The sequence below is a fragment of the Metarhizium robertsii genome (genome assembly GCF_000187425.2).
Source record: "Metarhizium robertsii ARSEF 23 chromosome Unknown MAA_Scf_5, whole genome shotgun sequence".
NCBI lineage: Eukaryota > Fungi > Ascomycota > Sordariomycetes > Hypocreales > Clavicipitaceae > Metarhizium > Metarhizium robertsii.
The window spans coordinates 3,961,965-3,985,989 of record NW_011942193.1 but is presented as its reverse complement, the minus strand read 5'-3'; the positions used below and the strand labels follow the sequence as shown (position 1 = coordinate 3,985,989).

Sequence of the window (24,025 nt, the reverse complement as noted above, 5' to 3'; positions counted from 1 at the left end):
CATTTCCCTTTTCCCTATTCTAGTTAATTCGTGACATTCCTCATCCCGCGTGTCCAACCCAGGCTATGCAATCACCAATATTGCGAGAGTCTGAGCGGCCCAATTCAATCTCCTCCTATCGCGGGATAGTGTTTTCTGCAGCCTTCAAGTGGTAACTTTGAGCTTCATTTTTCGCCATCAGGTTCTCCACGACGGATAAAAGTTTCGGGGTTCGCCAGGAATTTGTTCTCATCGCCAGACGTCTTTGTGCCGTGTCTGGAGTGAATGAAGAGAGTTGCTTGTTAAGTACGGCGCTCCAGCAATCGAGGCCAACGGCTCTTCAGCCCGAAAGCGCCATATCTATGATGAGAGTCGCCTTCTCCAGTGACCCGAAGCCTGCAGTATCTGGCTCATGTCCTGATTTTCTCCGTCGCCGTTTTCTCGGAAGTGCCGCTCCGTTTACCATTTTCTCCACAGGTTCGGCCATACTCAATACCCTATCCATTTCTCTGAAATCAAGGACGCGTCTCATTTTTGGCATATGGGCGGTAATAAGCTTGTCAAAAGCTGCAGGGGTGCCAATCCCAGTTTCTGAAGAACACTCTGGCAGTCGTGGTGTATTTATGCCCGTCGTCAAAGTATCGTCAATTCATAGATCCCTCGAATATAACACGTCCAAGTCATCTTCCATATCAACGATTTCTCGATATGCAAAGCCTCCATGATATTGACGCTATTTAGCTTCTTTTAGGTTATTGTAACATTAACAAGTAAATGGAGGAGGGAGCTGATGGCCGGCATAGGCATCGACAATAGCACGAATGGTGACATAAAGGCCTGCAACGCATATGAAGGCCCCAGACAGAATCGTTGCCACTGCGAGAAGCGCTTGCCCCCATTGTTTTCGCCAGGCGTAGAAACCGGGACCGTCGTGATATGAGTCGTGCAGCCAGAACATGCCAGCCCTGCAAAAAGAATTGCGTATTAGCAGGACATGTCGCAATACTTGAATGGTAGGACGAGTTTGGGCGGATGAGAGAGCCAAGATGATGTGTATGATATAGAGTTTACACGACTTACATGCCGTACGTAAACCACGCGGCGAAGAGCGATGCAGCGATTCCGATCAAGTAGTTGAAGATGGGAACGCCGACGGCGAGCAAAAAGGCCAAGGCGTTGGTGAGCAGAACCAGTGAGATCCAGACTGCCCATCCTAGCAATGTGTGGCTGTGCAAATGCTTGGAATGGCGAAAAATTCGGACAAAGATGACTTTGCTGGCTGTATGCGCGTACAGAGAGCCGGCAAGCAGGAGATTTGGCAAGGCCAGCCCCCAAGATAGCTTTTGCCAGCGAGGAGACAGGGACGAGAAGGAAGGCGACTGGACGGTACTTCCAATATAGCCGTAGGTGACGCCGGCAAAAACGGCATAAAAAACGGTGGCAAAGGACTGCAGGGTGTAGGCCGCGCGCATGGCGTGCTGCGGCTCCTTCATCTCCGACATGAGAACAAAGAACCTGTCGCCGGAGGAATGTCAGTGCTGTAAAAGCCCAAGGCTTCGCAGAATGGAACAAATTACATGAAGTGGCCGGCAAACGAAAAGACCGGGTTGGTGATGGATATAAATGCAGTGTAAAAGTTGGACGGCATGGCTACTTGGACGGTTCTGCTCGGATCCGGCGAGATGCCCGCCGCCGCCATGGCGACGACGCCAGCAACAAAGATGCTCAAAACGCTTGCGATGGAAATCCAGCTCAGACCGTGGAACGTCCTCGGCAGCGAAAAAAGCAGCGTGGGCACGGCAAAAATGCCCGTGTACAGCATCAGGCACAGCTTGTTGTCGCTCAGCGAGGCCAGGGCAATCTGGCCGGAGAGCATCTGGCCGCCGGACGCGAAAATGGAGAAGCAGCAGGTCCCAAAGGCCATGATGTCGCGCCCTAGCGGCCCAAACATGATGTAGCCGGCGTCGCCCATGGTATGCACCTCGGGGTGGCGGAGCTTGAACTCGACCAGCAGCCGGGACGTATACGTGGCGAATACGCCGAGGAACACGATGATGATGAGGCCGGGCACCATGCCGACCACGGCCAGCGACGAGGGCAGAGAGAGCATGCCGTTGGAGACAATCTCGGCAATCATGAGGACGGCGACCAACGGCCACGAGAGCCTCTTGTATTTGATGTCATGGTGGTCTTCTTGGCCGAAGACGTCGCCTGCACGCGGTATCAACGGTTCGCTGCCCGGCTTGCTGGATGGGAGCGGGTGTTGTTTGCCCGTGGTAGACGCTGCCATGGCGGGATGCGCTCAACCAGACGCGATCGGACTGCCGTAGATGAAGACAGTTGGTTTCCAGAGAGAAAAACACGTGTGCAACTTGACGTTGCAGCAAACCGTTGTCATCATCTTGGCGCCCATCTCATCATGTCGCGCCAGGCCAGGGGTGAGGGGGGACCGATTGACGCATTTGGCTGCACAACTGCAACATTCATGCCAATATGCGAAGGCCACATGCGCACATGCAAGAAGCAAGCTCCACCATGGTGGAACTCGTCATTCTGTAGCGAAATGAGTAGTTGGCCGTGTTTGGGACAAACATTGGACGGTATCGACTATATCCGTCGCCGCCCTGCCAAAACCTCACCCTTTCACTAATCCTTTGAAGCGCAAGAGGTGGCCAACGTCAACAAATCCTGTTTCGCGCCATCAAGCCTCAGTTGCATCCTAACCCTCTCCAAAGCCTTACTAAATCTGGCGCTGGTTGCATAATGTCACACGGCTGGGCCTGGATAAAAGTATCGGACAACAAAGGGTCAAGTACACAAGAACAAAAAAAGACATCACGAGAACCCAGACTTCGGCCTTAAGCAATAGCCGCCAGCAATCCTCACCGATTTTTTTGTATTTTTAAATAGCCCCAGTCTCTCAAGACCTCAGTGTAAACCAAGGACCTTTCATACCTCAAAGTTACCTATAAAATTGCATCTCAACCAACTATTCCAAGCTTTTAGTTCTGCTTACACAATTCTAGACCCTTCCGACTAGTGTTGAACTTGGTCGGTCCGCGTTAACCCTCTCGCTAAGCCTTCTCTTTCTGCCCCGTTGCCTCTTTCTGCCCCGTTGCCGCCTGCTCCTCTAGCTTGTCTAGCTTGTCCTGAACGGCCTTTTCTTCTCCCGGGGTACGAGTCGGGACCTTGGGGTCGACGTTCGCCCCGGGAACAGATGTGGGAAGTGCCTGAGGCAGCGTGCCATCACCTTTACTCCCAGAGTTCTTAGAACCATTTGGAGTCGGCGTCGTATTACCATTTCGGTCACAGTTATTGGTAGATTTCGCAGCCAGCGCTGCACTGCTCTTGTCGCTCCCAGAGTTCTTGGAAGCTTCGGTAGCCGGCCCTGTACTGCCCTTTCCGCTGCCGGAGTTATCAGCGCCATTTAGAGTCGACTTCGCATTATCCTTATCGGCCACAGAGTTATTAGGAGGCTTCGCAGCCGACGCTGCACTGATCCTGTCGATATCAGAGTTCTTGGAAGGTTTGGTAGCCGACCCTGTACTGCCGTTTTCGCTGCCGGAGTTATCAGCACCATTTGGAGGCGACTTCGTAATATCCTGATCGGTCACAGAGTCCTTGGAAGGTTTCGTAGCCGACGATGTACTGCCGCTTTTGCTGTCGGAGCAATCAGGAGATTCCACTGCCGGCGTTTTATTGCCATTTTCGCTGCCGGAGTTACCAGGAGGTTTCGTAGCCAGCGCCGTACCGCCCTTTTTGCTCCCGGAACTACTAGGAGATTCCTCTTTAGGCGGTGTACTGCCCTCGTCGCTCCCAAAACTACTAGGAGATTCCGCTGTTAGCGGTGGATTGTCATTTCCGCTGCCGGAGTTACCAGGAGGTTTCGTAGCCAGCGCCGTACTGCCCGTATCGCTCCCAGAGTTCTCGGAAGGTTTGATAGCCGGCGCCGTACTGCCCGTATCGCTCCCAGAGTTCTCGGAAGGTTTGATAGCCGGCGCCGTACTGCCCGTATCGCTCCCAGAGTTCTCGGAAGGTTTGGTAGCCGGCGGTGTACTGCCATTGTCGCTCCCGGAACTACTAGTAGATTCCGCTGCTAGCGTTGGTTTGTCCTTTTTGTTCACAGAATTGTCAGACGGGCGGCTGTTATCCCGCTTCTTATATCCACCGGGATAACTAACTGGAGTATTCTCAGCCCGCTGAATAACGCTGTCGCGCCGTTCAATATTGTTATTTCGCACCGCAGGAGCGGCTTGAATGCCTTGAACCGCCAAGGCGACTAGTTCTCGGATTAGCTAGCTGCTTCATAAATCATACATGAACCGTAGGAGTACTGACTAGACATAATAAAGCTAAGGCGAACCATGGTAACGGTGGTAGTATTGCAATAATGTTGTTAAAACCTTGGTATAGAAAGAATCAGACTGCTTGTGACTTGGACACAATACCAGGAGGAGCGTCTGAAGCTGCCTTATATATACCTCTAATCTATACCGTCATCATGTTCTTGCACAATACTTGAGTCATTTCTGTTTCAAGATTCATATATCGTCCTGTCCGCTCCATGTTTGTCGATCTGTGGCTGTCGGCTGAACATCCGTCATCACATTACTCTGGTGTGGTCTGATTCCGCATGCCACGCATTGCCTATTCTAATCTATTTGGTGCAATGCGTGTATCACCTGCACGTAAAGCATAGTACAATAAAGTCATGTCAACATTTCTTCAGGGTAAATTAATCGCCTTCCAACAACACCAATATGCGCATGATCGCATATGAATCTGAGCGAACTCTGTGTGTGTACGCAACTTGTTAGTCTAGATCTGCGCATTGGACATGGGAAGGGTCTTGACAATACTGCTACCACCTGCTAGTCATGGCTGTATAGAGTTAATTTGCGGCATAACCGTCTTTGTAGGCCCGCATAAATACCCTATACGTGTTCATGCTTGGTGATACATCTGGACAGTGGAGGCTATTAGCCATGATGGCTTTAGAGATAGAGGTCCACAGTGTTGGGAACTCCGAGCACGGAGACGTACCTGCCTGGCTGAGGACACTTGTAGAATGTAGAGTTGACCTCTTGATTGACATTGCGTGTATCGCCACCCTGGCTCCCAGTTACTAGGGGGGGCTGGTGACATGGTTTTGCGTGTGCTGGTTTTCTATCATTGCCGTTTTTCTCCAGGCATCGCTCTCACCCCCCTGCAACGACAAGCAAAGCATATATGTAACGAAAAATGCAGTTATAGAGCGAGGCTTATGCGCATAAATAATGCCTATTTGTGCTACGCTCCCACTATTGATATTTCGTCTTTGCGTAAGGGTGGAAGCGAAGACGAAGCATTAAAAAGTGGGAGCATGACGGGAGTCGCATGAATTGTTTTGAATATTAATATATTCTGAGGAGATGCATACACGGGCATGACTTTTGCGAATTCTGATTGGTCGTAGAGTATTTCCCGGATTTTAGCCAGCTTTAATAATACGACTTTAAATAGCTTTATTGTGTGCCCTGACTCGGTCCCTATGCATTATTACAGAAATCAAGACAAGTGTTCAATGCAGCAGCAGCGAAGGCCACCGGGATGCCAAATGTTTCAGCGTGGCTCGCGGCTATGACCTAGTCGACTTGAAAATAAAATGGGTTTTCGGCATACATCGATTGGCGATGAAATCTTTGAACAAGTGGCCAAATGCCTACGCCTTTGGCGCCAAAGCCATGGCCGCCGAAACCTTGTGAATTCCAAGCAGAATCGAGGATGTGATGTTGATGCTGACTACCCACATGAGGCTTAAACCAGGGCCATGCTCACAGGAATCATTGGGCTCGTAAATGCAGCCGCGAGGCCATACCCAGATCGACCTAAAGGAAGAGAGTTGAAAAAGTGCCGGTGAGTCGAGTCTGGTCCAAAACAGAACTAGGGCTCGACCCCAAAAGTGACGAGTAGAAAAGTGGCCGGTACTTTGGCATCGCTTGTAATCAAAAATAGGAAATAAGACGCACAGCGTAATTATCATCAAGTTTACAAAACGTTGGCACGTATAGGATCCGCGCCCTCTTCGATGACCTGCGCAACAATGTATGGAATATCGGCACCACATCCGAAACCACCGCGAAAGACGGATGGCGTCACGATAAACAAAAGCCATGTGCCCCTTTTCCACGAAAAATTCAGCGAATCTCGAAACAGAGCCGTCGGTATTTAGCATCGGGGCTTGGCAACCCGTAATTTTGGAGCTTCGGAAATACCCCCATGGGTTCTAAGCAAGTTCAGGCTGCCCGGATGCCTCGCCACATGTAGCCTCCTTGCACCCATGCCACCCCCAGGATCTTTGGAATACCATTGAGCCGAAGTGCACGAAATTTGCGCCCGGTAAACAGTCTACAACTCCGAACCACTTGACCAGGTTTGGCGGGGGAATATCCCGACCACTCCTGGATCGCTTGTACAATCGCACATGGCGATTCTGTATACTGCACTTAAGATCTATTTCTCGCTTACAGGACGTTTCCTTATCTGATTTGGGTTGATGATTACGCTGCAAAAATACTCTATGCTCACCGAGAGTATGGATATTTTGATAATGACTCATACTTGGTATTGTTGGTGCTCGGCCGAGAATTTCGCTTCGTTCTAGCCGCAAGACCAGCCTTGGAAGAATCCAGTATTAAGCCTCAAATAATACAAAGTGTTGCTAACGAGTAGAAAAAGCATTGCATATTTAGGATACCAATGAAATGACGCCCTCGTTGCTAGTGCGCGCATCATTGTCGTCATTCTATCTAGCCTTGGTCTCGGCGAGCAATTTCTCTACTTCATCAAGGTGAGCTGAGAAGTGGTCTTCCAGATCGTTCCATAATCTAGGTTCGTGCTCGTGCTTTTTATCACTTGTCCAAGCATAGTTGGTAATTGTAAAGGCCCGGCTCGACTCGAACATAAAGGCCACTGACCCCGTCGAGATCTGCATCACTGGCGGTTCGCATTCAGTGGCTTGCTTGAATTCTTCATATGCTACTCCATGCGGCACCACTACAATCTCCACGTTAGCATTGCTTAATTCGTGTCATGCCTCGAAGACAAGACGTACTTCCACACTCATAAGAAATACTGCCAGGGCGAAAGTCGTCAGAGCGGCCGCCGTAGTCTCCGTAGATTAACCCCATGAGCTCAGAGGCAGCGTTGCGGTGGAAATACGGCGGTCGATACGTATCTACGCGTGATTAGACTCGCAGGATAGCATTGGCCCCGGAGGTACGTACGGGATGCCACGTCCCAGCGCGGGGAAAAGATGAGAAAGTCGGCCAGTGGCGCGGTGGGATTCCGAGACTTGGCAGTCAGGACACAGAAGATGGAGGGATCAATGTGGTCGACCGAGATGGAGCCAACATTGACAAACTTTGTCAGGTCGTATTTGAACGGGACCTCGCGCGTGTCAGCGGGAACCTTGTTTCCACGGGGGGGTAAACAATTTCACAACACCTACATAGTTTCCATGCCATGCAACAACATCGAATGGCGAGTGGTCCTGAGTACATTTGAACTGCTTCCCACACACTTTGAAGATAATCTCCCAAGGCTCCTTTTTGACTTCATAAAAGGCCTCGGGCGTCAAAAAGTCGCGCGCATTGGCGAGTCCGTTGGCACCAAGCGGACCTAGCTCTGGCAGTTCGAAACTCGAGCCCCAAATTTCAAGCATGTAGCCTCTGGATGGCCCGTCGGGAAGCTCGACTCGGAACCGGATTCCCTTCTGGATGACAGCAATCTCGCCGGGCTGGACAAACATTTTGCCAAACTCAGTTTGTACATCCAAGGCGCCCTGTTGCGGGACAATCAGAAAGTCTCCGTCGGCATTTACAAAGGCCGTTTGGGTCATATTGCAATTGGCAGTGTATACGTGGACCGCGAGCCCTTCACCGAGGGTCGGCTCGCCAGATCCGGCAATGGATCTGATGCCCGCTACAAAGTCAATCGAGCCCGAGTCTGGGATATCCATGGGCGTCCAGGCGAGCTGGGTTGGAGAAATATGGACCTTGGGGTTGCTGAGCAGATAATTGGACTCGGCGGCTGCGTTTTGTGGGATATCGACCTGAAATCGAACATCAGCCCTAGCAGGCAAGGCAGGTGACACTGTTTCAACATGAGTTTCTTACAAAGCCGTCATGGGCGACGGCAGGGCGGACACGATACAGCCAGGCCTTCCTGTTGACATGTCGTGGCGCCACAAAGGCTGTCGCCGTGATTTGCTCGGCGTACGAGCCGAATCTCACATGGCGCGGATTATTTTGGCCCTGGGGCAATGTACCTGGAACAGCCTCGGAGGAGAATCTATTTGACAAGCTTAGCACATGCAGCAACGGGCGCAGTGTTTCATCTGGCAACATACGAATTCCCAAAGCCCGCTTGGTACTAGTAGCAGTGAGTGGTTGCTATTCTCTTCAAAGCTTACACGAGTCATACCTGGTAGGGGTCACTCTTCCTGGTGTGGAAAGACGGTATCGCCCCGTTCTTTTGCGTCTCTGCCCAATGGAATATCTTTTGATATTCATTGATTTTCGTAGCAGAACCCATTTTGACTGGAGAATGAAGAGCAGTGTTGGTTTGTTATGCGTCAATACTTACACCTTTGCCGTTCGGCTACAGCAATCGACGTGACCTGGGATGTATGCAAAAGGTGAAATAATAGAGCAAGAACTGACAGAGGGTCTGGCGGTGTACCAATTACGCCAATTCTTCAAGGTAGGATGCTCTGCTCCATACTTGGGGGGTATCGCGGGCTATTTGGGGGTTGGGGATGGGGGGTTTTCCGAACAACCCCCAACCCCCATCCATGTCTAGACCCGCCGATCTCCAAGGCTGAAGGAGTTGGGGACGTTGAAGGTTTCAATGTTAGCATTTGGGCCTGCTTTTCTAATCGACCCACCTCACTTCCGAAGGCAAAGCCTTGGCAAAACTTGAGACCGACGGCCGAAGCAACTTCCTTAAGAAGACGGGGTTGGCCATGAAAGTCCTCTCGATGGTTAATTCATCCCATCTCGCCATTCCATTCCACTATTCCCGCCGTCTCTATTTTCTACCAACACGACTACCATTATGACGGAGTCACAAGATACAAACGGAAACGACGGGGGAGCGAGCTTCTTAGCGGACCGCTCCATCGATGACTATCGCCCAATTCGTGTGGTTGTCATCGGCGCAGGCATTTCGGGCATACTTGCCTCGATCCGCTTCCCCCAAAGAATTCCAAACCTGTCTCTGGCAGTCTATGAGAAGAACGAAGATATTGGGGGTACTTGGTTCGAGAATCGGTATCCAGGCTGTGCTTGCGATATACCTGCCCACGTGTACCAAGCCACTTTCTCACCAAACACCGAGTGGTCCCAATTCTACGCGTCATCTCAAGAGATCCATGCGTACTGGAAGAAGGTTGCCAGAAAGTACGACTGCATGAAATACATCAAACTCCGCCAGCAGGTCGCCGGCGCTGTCTGGGACAACCAGGAATCCAAATGGACACTAAAGGTAAGCGAATCGGCCCATGGACCGTCGCGCAGCAATCAAGATAACACTTGACAGATTCGAGACTTGGTTCAAAACTCTGAATACACCGATAAATGCGATGTGCTCATCTCTGCTACCGGTGCGTTGAACTCGTGGAATTGGCCAGATATCCCCGGCTTGCACAAGTTCCGGGGAAAGCTGTTGCACAGCGCGGCCTGGGATGAGTCCTATGATTACAAGGTAATTGACACCTGGCCGCTTCTTCACTCAACCACGCTCATGGATTTTTTAGGGGCAACGAGTGGCCGTGATTGGCAATGGATCAAGCGGAATACAAATCCTGCCGGCGATGCTGCCGAAAGTCTCGCACATTGACCACTACATCCGAGGGAAAACCTGGCTGTCGCCAACTTTTGCTCGAGCAATGATTGATGAGCGTAGAGGCGGCATCGACAACTGTAAGCCCTACTTTGGCCGAAAAGTAACCGTTGGAAAAGGAAGCTGAGACAGAAGCAGTTACATTTACCGATGAGGAAAAGGCCGCGTTCAAGACGGACAAATCCGTATATCAAGAGTTCCGAAAAAGTAGCACTGCCCACCACTTATTTTGGTCAGAAAACATGTTGTCCACTAACAAGCCGCCCAGATATCGAGCTTGAACTGCAGTCCGTCCACGGATCCACCATCAGAGACACGCCAGAGCAGCTTGGGGCCGTGGGATTGTTCACCGAGGCCATGAAAAAAAGGCTCGAGAAGAAGCCAGAGTTGGCAGAAACTCTGATCCCCTCGTTTCCACCTATATGTCGCAGGCTGACTCCCGGCCCGGGCTACTTGGAAGCTCTGACCGACGACAAGGTCAGCGTCATCACGCAAGGAATAGTCCAGGTCGATGAAACGGGCATCCAGACACAAGACGGAAAGCATCACCCGGTCGATGCTATTGTGTGCGCCACTGGCTTTGACACCTCATTCATGCCTCGCATCCCCATCATTGGCAGTCAAGGCCAGTCACTGGCAGAGAGGTGGAAGGCCGTTCCGGAGACGTACCTTTCCACGTCGACAGACGGCTTCCCCAACTTCTTTGTGAGTCTGGGACCCAACGGGTCCTTGGGGTCCGGCAACCTGCTCCTGCTTATCGAAAAGGCCATGGACTACATGACCATGTGCGTGGCCAAGATGCAGCGAGACAACATTGTCGCCATGGCTCCTCAAAAACAGGCCGTCCAACGCTTCACCAAGTACTGCGATGCGTATTTCGACAAGACAGTCTTCACGCTCCACTGCCGCAGCTGGTACAAGGGAGGCACATATGACGGGAGGGTCAGCGCACTTTGGCCCGGTAAGCTTCTATACGCCCAACCAATCTGATGAACAGTACTGACATGGAAGGCAGGTTCGTCTCTACACGCCATGCAAGTCTTTGCTCATCCGCGCTGGGAAGATTTCGAATACCGGTACGGCAAGGGCGATGTGAACAGCTGGATTGGCGATGGATGGACACAGCAGGAGAAGGCCAGGGCCGTCAACGTGGATTATCTCGATGATGGTCAGATAGATTTCCCCCCGGTGCCTTTGCCCTCGCCGGCACCGACACCGACATCGGATGCGCCCCGGTTGTAAAAGAGCGTATTGTTGAAGACACAGCGTGGCATTTTTGGCTTGGTATGCATTGCGTGGGCTACTCTGATCCCATTGACGGCTTCTAGACTGTAGACTACGTACCTAGGTAAGCTTAAGCAGGCAAATACATGCAATTTCTTGAATAGGAACCAGCACATGGACGGCATTTGCGCATGCGGGGTACCTGGAGAAACTGGGGTGAAGACCAAGCCGCTAAGCCTAGTTGAGACTAGCAAGAGAGCGATGAGACATAAAAGTGGAGCATTAACGCATTGGACCAGGGGCTTGCCTACGTGCGACGTCGGAATCAAATCCGTATCCGAACCGACGACGTCCATGTCGAAAAACTGCCAGACTCTTCTCTTTTGGCGAGCTGCCAGTATTCCTTCCCGCGCAAGATCACGAAAAATAACCATGCGGACTGGTTCCAAAAACCTCAGCTCTCCAGTCTCCCCCGGCGAGGCTGGTGGTGATGACGTCTTGCTTGCTGTCAAGAAGTCGTACCAATGCTCAACTTGTTCCCGAGAGTTTTCCCGTCCTGATCACCTGCGGAGACACGCCCTGAGTCGTACGTGCCGCGTCCGTCGTTACTCATCAATCATGGCATGGTGCCTTCTTTTGGCACCTCTTACTGACCCTCGCGTAGATACCGGTGCGAGGCCGTATTCATGCCTCTACTGTGGCCAAAGGTTCGTAAGGAGTGATCGTCTGCGGGATCACTACGATAACTGCGGAACGAGGGGCGACCGCGAGATCCCCAAAGGCGGCCAGAGAGGCAGGCGTCGGCGCGCTTGCGCAGCGGTCAGTTCACAGCAGCCGGTGTGGTCATGATTCGTTCCCCGTTGACACGGAGCCCAGTGCACAGCGTCGAAGCTGCGATGCGAAGGTGGCACGCCCTGTAATGGCTGTCGGAGGAGGAATCTGGCCTGCGACACCTCACGAATCGCTCGACCGCAACGGCCGGCAAGTACCACGGGTGCGCGAGTCCCGCATCCATGTCTGTCTCGCGAATGTTGCTGATACCAGCTAGACGAAGAAGGCGCTGCGGACGACAGCCAGGCGGCCGATTCTGCGAGCGATGCAAGATCCATCAAGGCCCTTCTCGACAACGGCACCCAAAGTTTCACAGAAAAGTTCAACCTCCCCTTTTTTCATGACGAGACGGGAGATGTTGGTGCCCCCCCGCAAGCGCCCCGCGCAAATCCATCGTTGGACTACGAGGGTCTTGCCGACTTTGAAAGCCAGCTTCACCTCAGCCTTGGGCCGTCCGAGGGTTTTGAATTACTGCTGAATTCAGTATCAGACTTTTGGACCGGACCTTTTGGCACCACGCAGCCATGGGTGAACGACGTCGACGAGGGGGACTTGGTCTGGCTCGTTCGTGAGAATGTCCCCAACATGTTTCAACAACCTGCCCTGGGTCAGGAGAGCAAGGCCGAGACGCCTCAAATAACCGCGTTGCGAGACGTCTTGTTGCGCACCGCCCAACAACTTCATCTCCACCCCAGTTCCTTGGACGAGATGACCGCCATCATCGGGTTTCTGTGCTGCCAGCCAAAGATAGATGCCTTTGTCGGCTTGTTTTTCCTCAACTGGCACCCCAACGGCCCAGTCTTACACCCCCCCTCCTTTGATACGGAGCTTGTGCCAACCGAGCTGCTCATTTCCGTCATTGCCCTTGGCGCCATGTATTCTCACGACAAGGCCGAGCGTCTAGCGGCGCGCAAGCTTCTCAACATTGCCGAGCTGGTCATCTTCTCGGCAGAGGTGTTTGCCGCGGCCCATGAAATCAAGCACCCCTCGGACGAGTCGACCCACAACGAGTTGGATTGGCATCAGTTTCAGCAGATCCAGGCAGGCTATCTGATCACGACGGTGCAATACTGGGCCGGCACGCGGCAGGCCAAAAGCCGCGCCATGGAAACTCGCTTCTGCGAGCTTGTCAAGGTTGTATTGACCGCGCAACCTTACCACCAGAGGGTCGGAAGCTGACGTGCACAGGCTGCCCGGAAATCCGGATTGACGCAGGTTCAACACCTCCCGCAGGATCGAATCTCTGAGGAGTTGTGGATTCGCAAAGAGACGCAAGTACGGTGAGTCTCTTTTTTGTAACCCCCCCCCCCCCCCCCCCCTTTTTCCTCTTTTAAAACTGGCCCTGACCTGTGGCAAAGGACAATCATCATGATACGGCTGCTAGACTGCGCATTTCTCTTCTTCTCGAATTATCCGTGCAAGCTCGCATTCTCCGAGCTAGAACACGACCTCCCGTGCGAAAACGCCGTCTTCAATGCAAAGCACCCCTTTGCCGAAGAAAACTTCCGCTTCCGCCGCGGCTCAACCACCGCGGAAGCCTTTGAAGAGCTGTTCCGGGAGCAGTCGAACCCACCGCCCGCCCAGCGACAGTGCGACGTGGAGTCTTGTGTAAACTATGGCTCCCGCACCGTTGTGGATTTGTTCCTGACGATTCACTGTAAGCTCGCTCGTTCTTTCACGGCTGACCTGGCACGTGTCGCTGACAAGGGGGGCCAACAGTGCTCTACGTCTTTATACGTGCAAACATGCTCCTGCGTCGTCCTCTAGGCGCCGCCATGGGCCAGCGGCGGCAGAACCCGGCGTCTGAGCAGCCCGCGTGGGCAGAGGGCGTTGATCAAATCACGGCGGCGGCGCGACACGCGCTCAAGCGCTGGCGCTCGTCGTGGCTGGCGGTCCGGGCTAATACTCGGCAGGACGTGTGGCGGGCTTCTGGCATGCACAGGAATGCATACAACTTTTGGCTCGTGGCGCATTTGTTGATTGAGAAGAATGAGGCTCTGGATTTGGTCAAGAGGATCGAGGTCCAGTGTGAAGACTCGCTGCAGTCTCTCAAGCTCCTCTTGTAGCATGACTTTTCGTAGCACTGCGCATTGTAGCCCCGTGGTTTAAGCCTACGACTCTACATTTGCTTGCGGCATATTGGCCCGACTAGAAACGCATAGATGCCAGCATTAGATGCTGTATATATGATGGAGCCCCGATATTCTTGACGGCTTGCGGTGAGGTTATTTTTTATATTGTGGACGGTAGGCTCGGTGGCTTCAAAGGAACAACAAGTTGGCCACTGGAAATAGCCGGGATATTAGCAATAGACATGAAGGACCGGCCACTTGGTATATATCAATCCAAGGAGATTTGCGCAAAGCTGGCTCTTGGGTGCTCTTCTCTAGCAGCTCCACGTGGCCAATGCCTACATTAGCTTACCAGACCATTTCGTCTTTACCTTTTATGCCGTCGTTGCGTGTGAAGATGCTGAACCATGAATATTTCAACGGGGCGAGGGCTCGGACTTCGGCCGAAAGGACCCCAGACCCTCCGACGGCGCCGCAATCCAACAGGGTGCCCTCGGGAATTCGGCTACTTCTCCCCCCAAACCCCCAGAAAACGCTCGGGAATTCCCCCAACAGAACCATCGGGATCAATTGATTGATAACACAACGAAAGTGGGAGGGGTGGAGCCAGGTGCTCATCTGATTGATAATCCCCCATGTAGGCAAGGCCGCGCAGCATGCTTGGCCTACAAGGTTGATGCAGTATTCATATAACGATACGGAGAGGCCTCGAACGGATCATCATAACTTGACTAGATTTCTTTTCGATTTTCCTATTTGCAAACATAGAAACATGAGTGAGATAACATTAAATTCGCTGAATCTGTCTTCGGTTCGAGACAAGGTGGTCGTACTCGCAGGTAAGTCACAACGAGTGAATTCGATGCGATTGATACGACAGAGGGACACTAAACGCATGCACAGGCGGTGCGCAAGGCATTGGGGCCGCAACAGTTTCTGCATTATACCGAGCAGGCGGCCACGTTGTCTGCGGCGACTGGAACGAAGACGCAGCTCGCTCATACAACAATGCCCTTGTTGCAGATGCGGGAAATGGCACCGGCAGCATTCAGTTTGTGAAAATCGACATTAGCAAGTACGAGTCGCAACTTGAGCTCTTTGACGCAGCCATCAAAACCCATGGACGCGTGGATATCGCCATTTGTTGTGCCGCTGTGGGCGAACAGGCGGGTTGGTTTGAGCCAGAGAGCCTCGACTTGGAGAGCGTCAGAACCGTAAGTCTTGTCCGGCCTGGAAACGGGCTTACCACGCCTAATGTGCTTTGCGTGACGGCGGGTGCCTTGGGGCCAGCAGCTTGTTTTTTTTTTTTTTTTTACCAACGGTATTAACCCTGTGCCGCTAGGTTCCAACACCTCTGGCGGATATTCTCGACATCAACTTGAAGGGCTCGTTGTACTTTACCCGGATCGCACTGGCATACCTGCGGCCGCAGGGACCAACAGAGGGACGCGGAGGCTCCCGGTCCATCATTCTGCTGTCGTCGGTTGCCGGCTTCAAGGAGTCGCCGGGGCTCTTTGCCTATTCGGCTTCCAAGCATGGCGTGCTGGGCATTATGCGCGCCCTGCGCTTGTACACGCCTGCCAGATTCAATGTCCGCATCAACGTGGTTTGTCCCTGGGCGACCGACACCCAAATGCTGGGCCATGTGAAGACGGCGTGGGAGGCGGCGGGATTGCCCATGAATCAGCCCGGGGATGTGGCACGAATCATCTGCGAGCTGGCAACGGGCGAGCAACACAATGGGAGGGCTGTTTTCGTCGGAGGCGGGAGGGGATATGACATCGAGAAGGGCATCAACGATTTGGAGCCGCAATGGCTCGGGGAAGAACCGGCAAGGGCGTTGAATCGCGGCCAGCAAGTTTTGGGCATGGTAAGTAGGCGCTTATAATCTGCTCTCTCGGACCATGCTGAACAAGTTCTGAACAGGGCGAGAATTGGGGTAAAGGCAAACTGTAGGTAGGTTGCACTTGTCAGCTTGAGCCGCTAGTGGACAAAGGCATTAATAATGTTGCTGGCGAGATGGACCTTTACCGGATAAGTTTCCTGGCTACTGTTGGAGAAAGCTAGGTATGAGTCCCATGCAAATAGCCTGTCAGAGATACGGAAGGGTTGGTGCGGAGAAAATTCCATCTTTGAGCAATACTGCCATGTATTGTTGTCTTGTTTGTGCTACTTTACTCGAAATTGAATGCGAAATCCCTTGGGATTAAAGACAGTCGTCATGGTGAATCAGTTTGGCAATTCAGAGGTATTTAATATGGTTCCATTAGCCGTCGTTTTGCAACACCGCATCCTGTCACAGACTTTGGCGGACAAGCGGTTGATGCCACGAGTTTTGGACAAATTTTGCCTGGTTCTCTTTGCTGCGTTTTGGCCTACAGCTTCTGAGCTAGAGCCAGTCCGTTGTGTCCACAAATCATTCTCGACACGGGCTATTTTCTGCGGCTTCCAGGAGGGTCCGGCGATGCTGATCTATCGTACGACGAGTTTTCTTGTCTCAACCTCAATGCGCACTGCCCGAATCATGCGTCCACATGTGAAAAATGCCTTCCGGTTCTGATGTGTGTGTACGGTATACCCCCCGGTGCCGTCTTCCACAACCACTGCTGTTCCACATGCCTTCTATAGACCTAACATCCATCAGGAGGCTCCCAAGTCATGATGCTTCACCCCGGCATCGTCGCGAGTCGGCGGTACGTCACGAATTACTCGTCGTTTTGTGGGGAAACGCTCCCACTGTAGGGCCTAGATAGTCTGAGTTCCTCAATGTTCGGACTCTCTTACCGGACCTTTCTTGGTAACAATCGCCTTGTTCCAAGTAGCGATTGACTTAGCTTGTCCCTTGTACCGTCAGATTTCTGGGAACTACGATGAGACTAACCCCGAGGCAGACTCGACACGTATCGTTGCATAATCCATGTCCTCGGGGAACCCAATCATGGTTGTCACTGTCAACCATCTACTCTACTTGTTCGCGTTCGAATATCAGAGTTGCATGAAAGACCTCCTCGCCTTGCGGGACCAAGACTTGCAATCGAATTGGTGGTTCGAAACATTGACGAGTTTGATGGAGATCCAACGAGTAACGCCTTGTGTGCCTGCTTGCTTGGAAAAGCACCTCAAGGCAGGGTGACAGGAAGCGCAGGGCAGAATCACGTTGGTCGGGGTGAGTGCTGGCGCGGTTTATATCCACTCCCATATATTCCTCGTTGCGCCAGTACAAGGCGCAATCCTCGCTTCGGCGTCTCTGCATGTTACACGGAAATGGCGTTGGTTACACAAGGGCTACGGTCACGGGATTAGGGCAGAAGGTCCTCACCGACTTCTTGTATTTAAAGGCGTGTTTGACCTTCAAGGCCTTGGGGAAAACCAAGGACCTTTGATACCAAAGACTGTTATTAGATGAATTGAGTCATTGCTCCAAGCCCTCTATTGAGCCCTTGTCACACTGCATCTGTCACCCCCAACAGCCACAGAGACTACTAACGGCACGATTAAGAAGCTATCATAAGCTGCGTAGATAATAGCCAAAGTTTCGCTTCGTGAAGCTCCAGTCGCGGTATTAATACAAGCACTGTCCGAGTGTGACATTGCATCTATGTTCCTACAATCCGAATCAGGTCTAGAGGGCTGGAAAACGGTTCACGCTTGATGATTGGAGACGGTGAATATCAGAAACCAACAATGAATAAACATTCTAATGATCAATAAGCAGGGTTTGGTTGTGTTTCATTGGATACAAGACCTCTGGACAGACGTTTTCCCCACCACAAGACTACCCAAGTCAACAGCTTTATCCCACAATGTCAGACTTGTTGTTTCCACGATCGTAAAGCTGCCGTCCTCCTGTCAGCACCTGCCCCAGGAATATCACCAAGTTTCCCACGACATAGGCCAAACCTGACCCCATCACGGATCCAATATCCAACAAGGCCAGGGAATTACTGCAATTTGGAACCCTTGTCAATCTTTGTCTTCTCCAAGAAGTAGGCTATCCAGTTGATACATATTTGGGCCATAAAAAGATAACCCTGTGGGCCTATCCTTGCTCCAGTATCCCGTTCCGGGTCAGCCCAGGCAGTGCCCGGGTACAAAGCGGCGGATAGACCGGCCGCAGTGGTAAGAGAACCAACAATTGCCGCAATAAATACAGAATCTTTCGCGGCCGTAGCGTTGGGGCTGCGTCTACCTAGAAGGTAGATGGTGGTCAAGGCAGATAAAACACCAAATGACATGCTCTGGCCGTTGTGAAATTTGGCATGCGGCGGCCAGCGCGGGTTGTAAATGTGCGTCTCGTTCCAGTCGGCAACATAGGCGAGAGAAGCGAAAATAACGTTATTGCAAGCCATGACACCGCGGGGAAGCGAGTTGAATAACTGGAACATGATGGAAAAGGGTTGCGGCTGCACTGAGCGGTTGTTGTTGTTTGCGTCGTCGAAATGTAGGATCTGGTGATGGCACTGTTTTTTCAACTTGACTGTACGAGTGGTTTCCCCCCTCTTTATATGTTGTCAATGATTGGCCACGAGTCACAACGCCGACAGTATCAATTACTAAACATTGTAGTGCCGGGCAGCCCGAGCCGCGCGGGAAGGATTGACGCATCACTATTTGCTCCGAATAGCCTACATATGTACCTAGGCGGCATCACTACACTGCAGAATCAACGCACTCGTTTCATCCGTGTTCCGCTGTGACGTTTAACACCGCTGAGCTAGGCTATTTATCCAATGATTTTCCCATTTATTCCTTCTAGGGACACCTTGGGCATGTCATTCGTCACTCAAGGTCGGTAAATGCAGCGTATTCTTGGCCCGAAATACAAACTCAATTTGACGCGAGTCAACCGACCAACCGGTGAAGAGGAGGAGGCATAGCAGCCTTCCTACCTATATTTGTTGATTGCGGCCAGAACTCTGTGGTGGAAGCTCCATGCAAGAATGCTCACAAATAGCACGAAATATGCAGCGTGCTCACAACGGCGTTGATTGCTGTAGGAGGCCCGGTCAGCCTACCGGTAACATGAGTGATGATCCAAGTCATCTAGTCAATACTGGTGATTCTATCCGGTCCATCTGAAGCTCCTCTTCTAGCATCCCGCTTACGTCTGGATGTCCGAGTAAATGATCGACGCCTCCACCACTTTAGTTGCAGTTGTCTCCGTCGCGCATCACGGGAGTAAAGGCACGAGGCTGCGTTTTACTTGTCACAGACTTGGCCAACATCACCCTACGTCCAGGCGAACACGTGTTCCCCCACGTCCTTGTACCGTTGGGGTGACTCGGTCATAGTTACGACCAGCCCATAATCATATTGCTTGTGTAAATGGTGTCTGAGACTTTTACATTGGATCACTAAAGTGTGATTATATACTTCGTATGCCTTGTCATATTTGCTCACGGGTACTCCGTACTGACTCTCTCGTGCAACCAGTCAAATGCGCAAGGAGCCCAAGGGGCACGGAGCGTATTCAGCCTGGCGCCTGTTACAAAGTCACATTGGCTGGGCCAAAGACAATATGAGCCTAAATCTCTCAAGGATTGTGAGACATTCATAATCAGGTGTCAATGGGGGCGGGAGGTGCGGGCTGCGGGCAAGTCAAGACTGCCACAGGAGTGAGGCCGACCGTTACCTTGCGATTCAAAACGGTGACAAGAGAACCGGGGGCATTAGTCCACGGTTCTTCGACTGCCTTGGGTTGTTGAATCAAGACGCCTACCGTCTGTATTTTTCCCCCATGCAAATTTGATGCTCTCAATGTTGCTCATCGTATAGTGGATACACTGAACATCAAATAATCATGACTCTATCTGGTTCTGGGACCATCTTTTGATCGACAAGTTTCACTTTTACGTGCGGAGTACGGAGTACTATCTCAGCAATATCACATCTCCACTGTGATATCTTCAGGCGGGGGAAGAGCCGACGAGAGCCAGCTGTCCAGTACCCCTGCTAGTTGAAGAAAAAGAACGAGAATGACGTTGATGTCTCTCGGGTCGTTTGCAGATCACGAACAGTAAATGGAATAGTAGCCCCCTTGGTCGCCGATTGTAGGGTTCAATATGCATGGTTTTACTCCGTACCAAGTACCAGCCCAGTAATTTACGACAGAAACCTCTACAAGCCTCGTCCCTCATCACAATGACGTGTCACTGCAGGGTGAACCTGTCGACAACGAACTGCATATAATTAAGACAATGTGTGGAGTAAGCACGCACTGACTGTATCCGCAACAGTGCCCGTCACTCTCAATAAGTATATGGAAATGAACTCCTACGCCTAATCTATTCCTCCATCTCTTCCTTCTTCTTTATGTTGTGATATGGTATATTATATCGGGTGTAGTATACAGTCTGCGTAGGATCGTAGAGATCGGATTTGGCTATATCCCTGGCGTTATTTTCATATACGGAGTACGCACACAAGTATAGCTGAACCAAGACAATTGCAGCACCTTGTCCCCGTTGATTGGAGCAACGATTGCCCGGCGGAGCCAGCAAGATACTATTCGTAAAAGAGGTAGTGGGGTAGTGAGACGTAATCATTGTAAGCGAAGACATATTCGGCAAGTATCAGCATATGAAACGTAAGAAAAACGTAGTCACAGCGCAATGAGAAAAGTATCTGTATTATAAGAACACCAGGTCTTCCTCTCCAACATTGGTTTCATCATAACAGTTCCTCGTTGAGTTCAAGCATTAAACTTCCCTTACCACCTACAGCCATCACCGTCCAATACTACTCGTGGGTTGCCCTTGTCTAAGATCTAATGTATCGTATAACTCATTCATTTTCCCTTAGTCACAATGGTTAAAGCCGTCTTTGCCGTCGTATTGACCCTCTTGGCCGCGGCCAATGCGTGCGAGCAACGTTGTTTCGTCAACCAGGCGCAGAGTGGCGGCAACCAATGCACCTACGACTGTCACGCTGATCAGGTGAGATCAGCCCAGCAGAATGCTGCGGATTTTGGGGGCGCCCTTCGTCAAAAGGGGTTTTCTTGCGCTTCCAATGCAGGGCAAGTGACATGCGAGAAGACTGGAAATTTCGGAGGGTGTGGCGACCACTCTTGGAATACTGGTCGTGGCTGCTAAAGCCATTATGCTGACGGCAGCAACAATCCAGAGTAAAGTTGGTCGGAACTGCGAAAGCGGCTTGGAACTAATAGGGCATTGGTCTGCTGTGTGCTGTTACTTTGGGCTGCTCCAGATAGTGTTCTCCTGGAAACCCTGGCGATCAGCCAAGACTCTGCGAAAAGGACATTGGCTCTGGGGCCGTCACCAAAATGTTAAGGTCCCAAGTTAGGTGAATAGGGCATGCCCAATATATTAATGCATTACCTTCATTCCGACTCTTGTTAAATTGAAGAAACGCCTGGCAGCTACCGCCACCGTGAGTTGTAGATCCAGACATCTTGATGAGGCGCCGGCACTAGAGGAACTTCCTAGGCGTCTGTTCCGGCTTATACGTCGTGTGTTATCGATGACCGTTTTTCAAGTTCGTAGCTATGACAGAATATGAATTTAGATGTTTAGCCAGTCTTTTCTTTTATATCCACTAATCTGACATGTAGACACATTGGCCATTGACAACATACCCTACTGCTTCTCTCTCAGTCGTCATCCAGGCCTTGATCAGGTCTGCGTAATAGAACCCGCACAGGATCATCGAGAAGGATGATTGAGTCTTGTGGAATTTGCATTTCGATTGGCCTCGAGGGTGCAATTTGTTATTGCTACTTTAGAGCCGTGGCTCCTGAGAAAAAACGTTGCCCATAGTATCATCTCATTTCTCAACTGATGCTTACGAAGCTTGGACAGGAATTATTGACGAGACACATTGTCGCAGGCCACAAATACATCCATTAACCAGGAAGATGCCTTACCCTCGGTTCGTGCTTCTAGAAAATGTGTTAAGGAAAGTGCATGATACGGTTCGTCAATGAGAGTCTTGGATCCCCAGTATGTCGACTGGGGAGTGGTTGGTAGACAGTAGCCACATAGGCAAGCCGTCTCCCCATTATAGTTTCTAGAACCTTCCTCGGCGTGTTGAGCACAACAATGGCTTTGTACGCCTTCGGCTGTGTATCGTTGTCTTTGCTCTGTTTTCAGAGGATTACGGCGATGGCCTCGTTAAAGTGCTCGGCGCCCTGACCCCGATGGAGGCATGCGTTGAAGAGTAGCACCCGGGCCTTTTCCCCTTCCATACGATAGATTTGGAAATTTCTATCCCTATTAACACCCAATCTTGGACATGAGCTTCTCCTCGGACTTGTGTTTTTGAAACATGTAAGTACATGTTTGCAGAACAATACTACTTACTTGCAATACTTCTTATTCGCTATTCTGCATCTCTAGCCAAATACAGGCGGGCCAACCGGCTTGTGGAATAAATTCAACAATGCGTTAACGCCAAGTTTGATAGCAATTCCCCACGTTCTAATGTCAAGCAAGGAGGACAGAAGCGTTTTCCTTGAACAGCCTGACTTGGGCTTGCCGCCCTTCATAATATTCTTCAACCAATAGAGTGCTTTCGGTGCGCCCATCACGGCATAACTTCCATGCTCGGACGCAATATCCCGTACATATTCGACACTAGCTCCTCCATCGCAGTACTTCTTCACAACGGCATCGGAATCAGCGATCGGGCTGACTTGATCGAAAACAGATTTGTACCAGTATAACGGAATCTTTGGTGTCTTTTTACCCAGAGCATTCTCATTAAGAACTTGAACGACAATCTTGTTTTGATACATAAAATTTCGGTCATCAAACATGTCGATAATGTCTTTAAGGAGGTACGCGGCAGCGTTGGCCAAAAGGCACCGGGTCCCAGCCTTTAAAAATGCCTCGGATTTTTCCAGCTTCAGATGATCCTGGACCAGCTGCGCCACATCAGGATACTCTGCGGACAAACCCAGAATGCCAGTGGGGATCAACCCTGCGAATAGTCCCTTGTTGATAGAAGTGAGTGCGTTGGTAATGTTGGGGACTGTACCGCCTACGGCGGCGCCTGCAATCTGAAGCTCAGGGGCATATTCTGGTTGAAGCTCAGCGGCATGGTTGGTCGCCAGACTGCCACCGGAATATCCCCACATGGTAATGGTAGAGTTGCCACGGATGCCGGTAAACGGAGACGAGTTGAGAGCGGCTCGGATTCCATCAAGCGTAGCATAGCCAGCGCGCCTATTGGCCAAGAATGCGGCATTTGGGCCTTGGAAGTCGGGGATAACAACCACCCAGCCTTCGTCGAGAGCTCCTTGCACGAGAATCAGCTCCCCTTGCGTGAGGAGTGTTCCAAGAAGTGGCCCGGCTGCTGAGTGGAGCTGAAGGGCATAAGACGGGGCACAGTCAATAGATGCTGCGTCTTCTGCGACCTGGTAGGACAGGAGCTTTGAACGGTCTGCCTTGTGCGGTATCAGCACAGTGAGCACGGTTGCTGTTGCGTTGCCGAAGCTGTCTGTAGTTCTATACAGAAGCTGGTAACTGGAATTCAGGTTGAGCGGCGCAATGCCGAAAGCGGCTATTGGGGAGAGAGGCTTCCGCCGTCTCAATATTGTACCAGGTTCTACTCGGCTAATATTGTCAGGAACAGCATAGAAGGGGTCTTTACTTGGCAGCATGGGACCAGACCGTTGGCTGAGCGGTGTTGGTATTGCGTTTGCCAGCGTAGCCAAGACGGCTGTAAGAAAAACTCGAAGAGACATGCCCATGATTATTTGCGAGGTGATGACTTGAAAAACATAAACGGCGTTGGAGAAAGAAACCACTACCGATAGGTTCAAGGTGGAAAATACCAATGAAAAAAACAAGAACCACCCTTCCTTTAAATGCTTAGAGTAGTTGTCACACGGAAATGGCCGATTACACTAGGGCTACGGCCACGAGACTAGTGCAAAGTCCGTCACTGACTACTTGTATTTAAAGACGCCTTTGGTGAACTAGGCCTCGGGAAAAACCAAGGACCTTTGATACCAAAGACTGTTATTAGAGATTAGATGAAATGAGTCATGGTGCTCCAAGCCTTTAGCCCTTGTCACA

General features: G+C 51.3%; 8 protein-coding genes across 8 annotated transcripts; 3 read left to right on the top strand and 5 right to left on the bottom strand.

Annotated features, from left to right (window-relative positions):
* Positions 1-742: 742 nt before the first annotated feature.
* Positions 743-2,269, bottom strand: MAA_06961 (amino acid transporter; the record flags this gene model as incomplete). The annotated part of the gene is made up of 3 exons (XM_007824959.1): positions 743-944; positions 1,060-1,494; positions 1,557-2,269. 3 exons carry the CDS (start codon positions 2,267-2,269, stop codon positions 743-745), a joined length of 1,350 nt encoding a protein of 449 aa, XP_007823150.1.
* A 784-nt stretch (positions 2,270-3,053) lies between these two features.
* Positions 3,054-4,345, bottom strand: MAA_06960 (uncharacterized protein; the record flags this gene model as incomplete). Its single annotated transcript, XM_007824958.1, has 2 exons — positions 3,054-4,258; positions 4,318-4,345. The coding sequence occupies 2 exons, from the start codon at positions 4,343-4,345 to the stop codon at positions 3,054-3,056; spliced, it is 1,233 nt and encodes a 410-aa protein (XP_007823149.1).
* Positions 4,346-6,763: 2,418 nt separating this feature from the next.
* On the bottom strand, positions 6,764-8,553 carry MAA_06959 (homogentisate 1,2-dioxygenase; the record flags this gene model as incomplete). The annotated part of the gene is made up of 7 exons (XM_007824957.1): positions 6,764-7,014; positions 7,073-7,195; positions 7,245-7,380; positions 7,469-8,071; positions 8,136-8,310; positions 8,369-8,391; positions 8,443-8,553. The coding sequence occupies 7 exons, from the start codon at positions 8,551-8,553 to the stop codon at positions 6,764-6,766; spliced, it is 1,422 nt and encodes a 473-aa protein (XP_007823148.1).
* A 522-nt stretch (positions 8,554-9,075) lies between these two features.
* MAA_06958 (Flavin monooxygenase-like protein) lies at positions 9,076-11,103 on the top strand (the record flags this gene model as incomplete). Its single annotated transcript, XM_007824956.1, has 5 exons — positions 9,076-9,504; positions 9,559-9,723; positions 9,776-9,941; positions 10,130-10,822; positions 10,877-11,103. 5 exons carry the CDS (start codon positions 9,076-9,078, stop codon positions 11,101-11,103), a joined length of 1,680 nt encoding a protein of 559 aa, XP_007823147.1.
* A 414-nt stretch (positions 11,104-11,517) lies between these two features.
* On the top strand, positions 11,518-13,982 carry MAA_11294 (Peptidase S33 tripeptidyl aminopeptidase-lik; the record flags this gene model as incomplete). The annotated part of the gene is made up of 7 exons (XM_011413274.1): positions 11,518-11,671; positions 11,750-11,904; positions 11,962-12,079; positions 12,143-13,050; positions 13,105-13,196; positions 13,275-13,573; positions 13,636-13,982. The coding sequence occupies 7 exons, from the start codon at positions 11,518-11,520 to the stop codon at positions 13,980-13,982; spliced, it is 2,073 nt and encodes a 690-aa protein (XP_011411576.1).
* Positions 13,983-14,760: 778 nt separating this feature from the next.
* MAA_06957 (uncharacterized protein) lies at positions 14,761-15,944 on the top strand (the record flags this gene model as incomplete). The annotated part of the gene is made up of 4 exons (XM_007824955.1): positions 14,761-14,827; positions 14,892-15,202; positions 15,331-15,858; positions 15,915-15,944. 4 exons carry the CDS (start codon positions 14,761-14,763, stop codon positions 15,942-15,944), a joined length of 936 nt encoding a protein of 311 aa, XP_007823146.1.
* Positions 15,945-17,929: 1,985 nt separating this feature from the next.
* On the bottom strand, positions 17,930-18,373 carry MAA_06956 (uncharacterized protein; the record flags this gene model as incomplete). The annotated part of the gene is made up of 1 exon (XM_007824954.1): positions 17,930-18,373. The coding sequence occupies one exon, from the start codon at positions 18,371-18,373 to the stop codon at positions 17,930-17,932; it is 444 nt and encodes a 147-aa protein (XP_007823145.1).
* A 3,965-nt stretch (positions 18,374-22,338) lies between these two features.
* Positions 22,339-23,697, bottom strand: MAA_06955 (lipase 2; the record flags this gene model as incomplete). Its single annotated transcript, XM_007824953.1, has 1 exon — positions 22,339-23,697. The coding sequence occupies one exon, from the start codon at positions 23,695-23,697 to the stop codon at positions 22,339-22,341; it is 1,359 nt and encodes a 452-aa protein (XP_007823144.1).
* Positions 23,698-24,025: the final 328 nt, after the last annotated feature.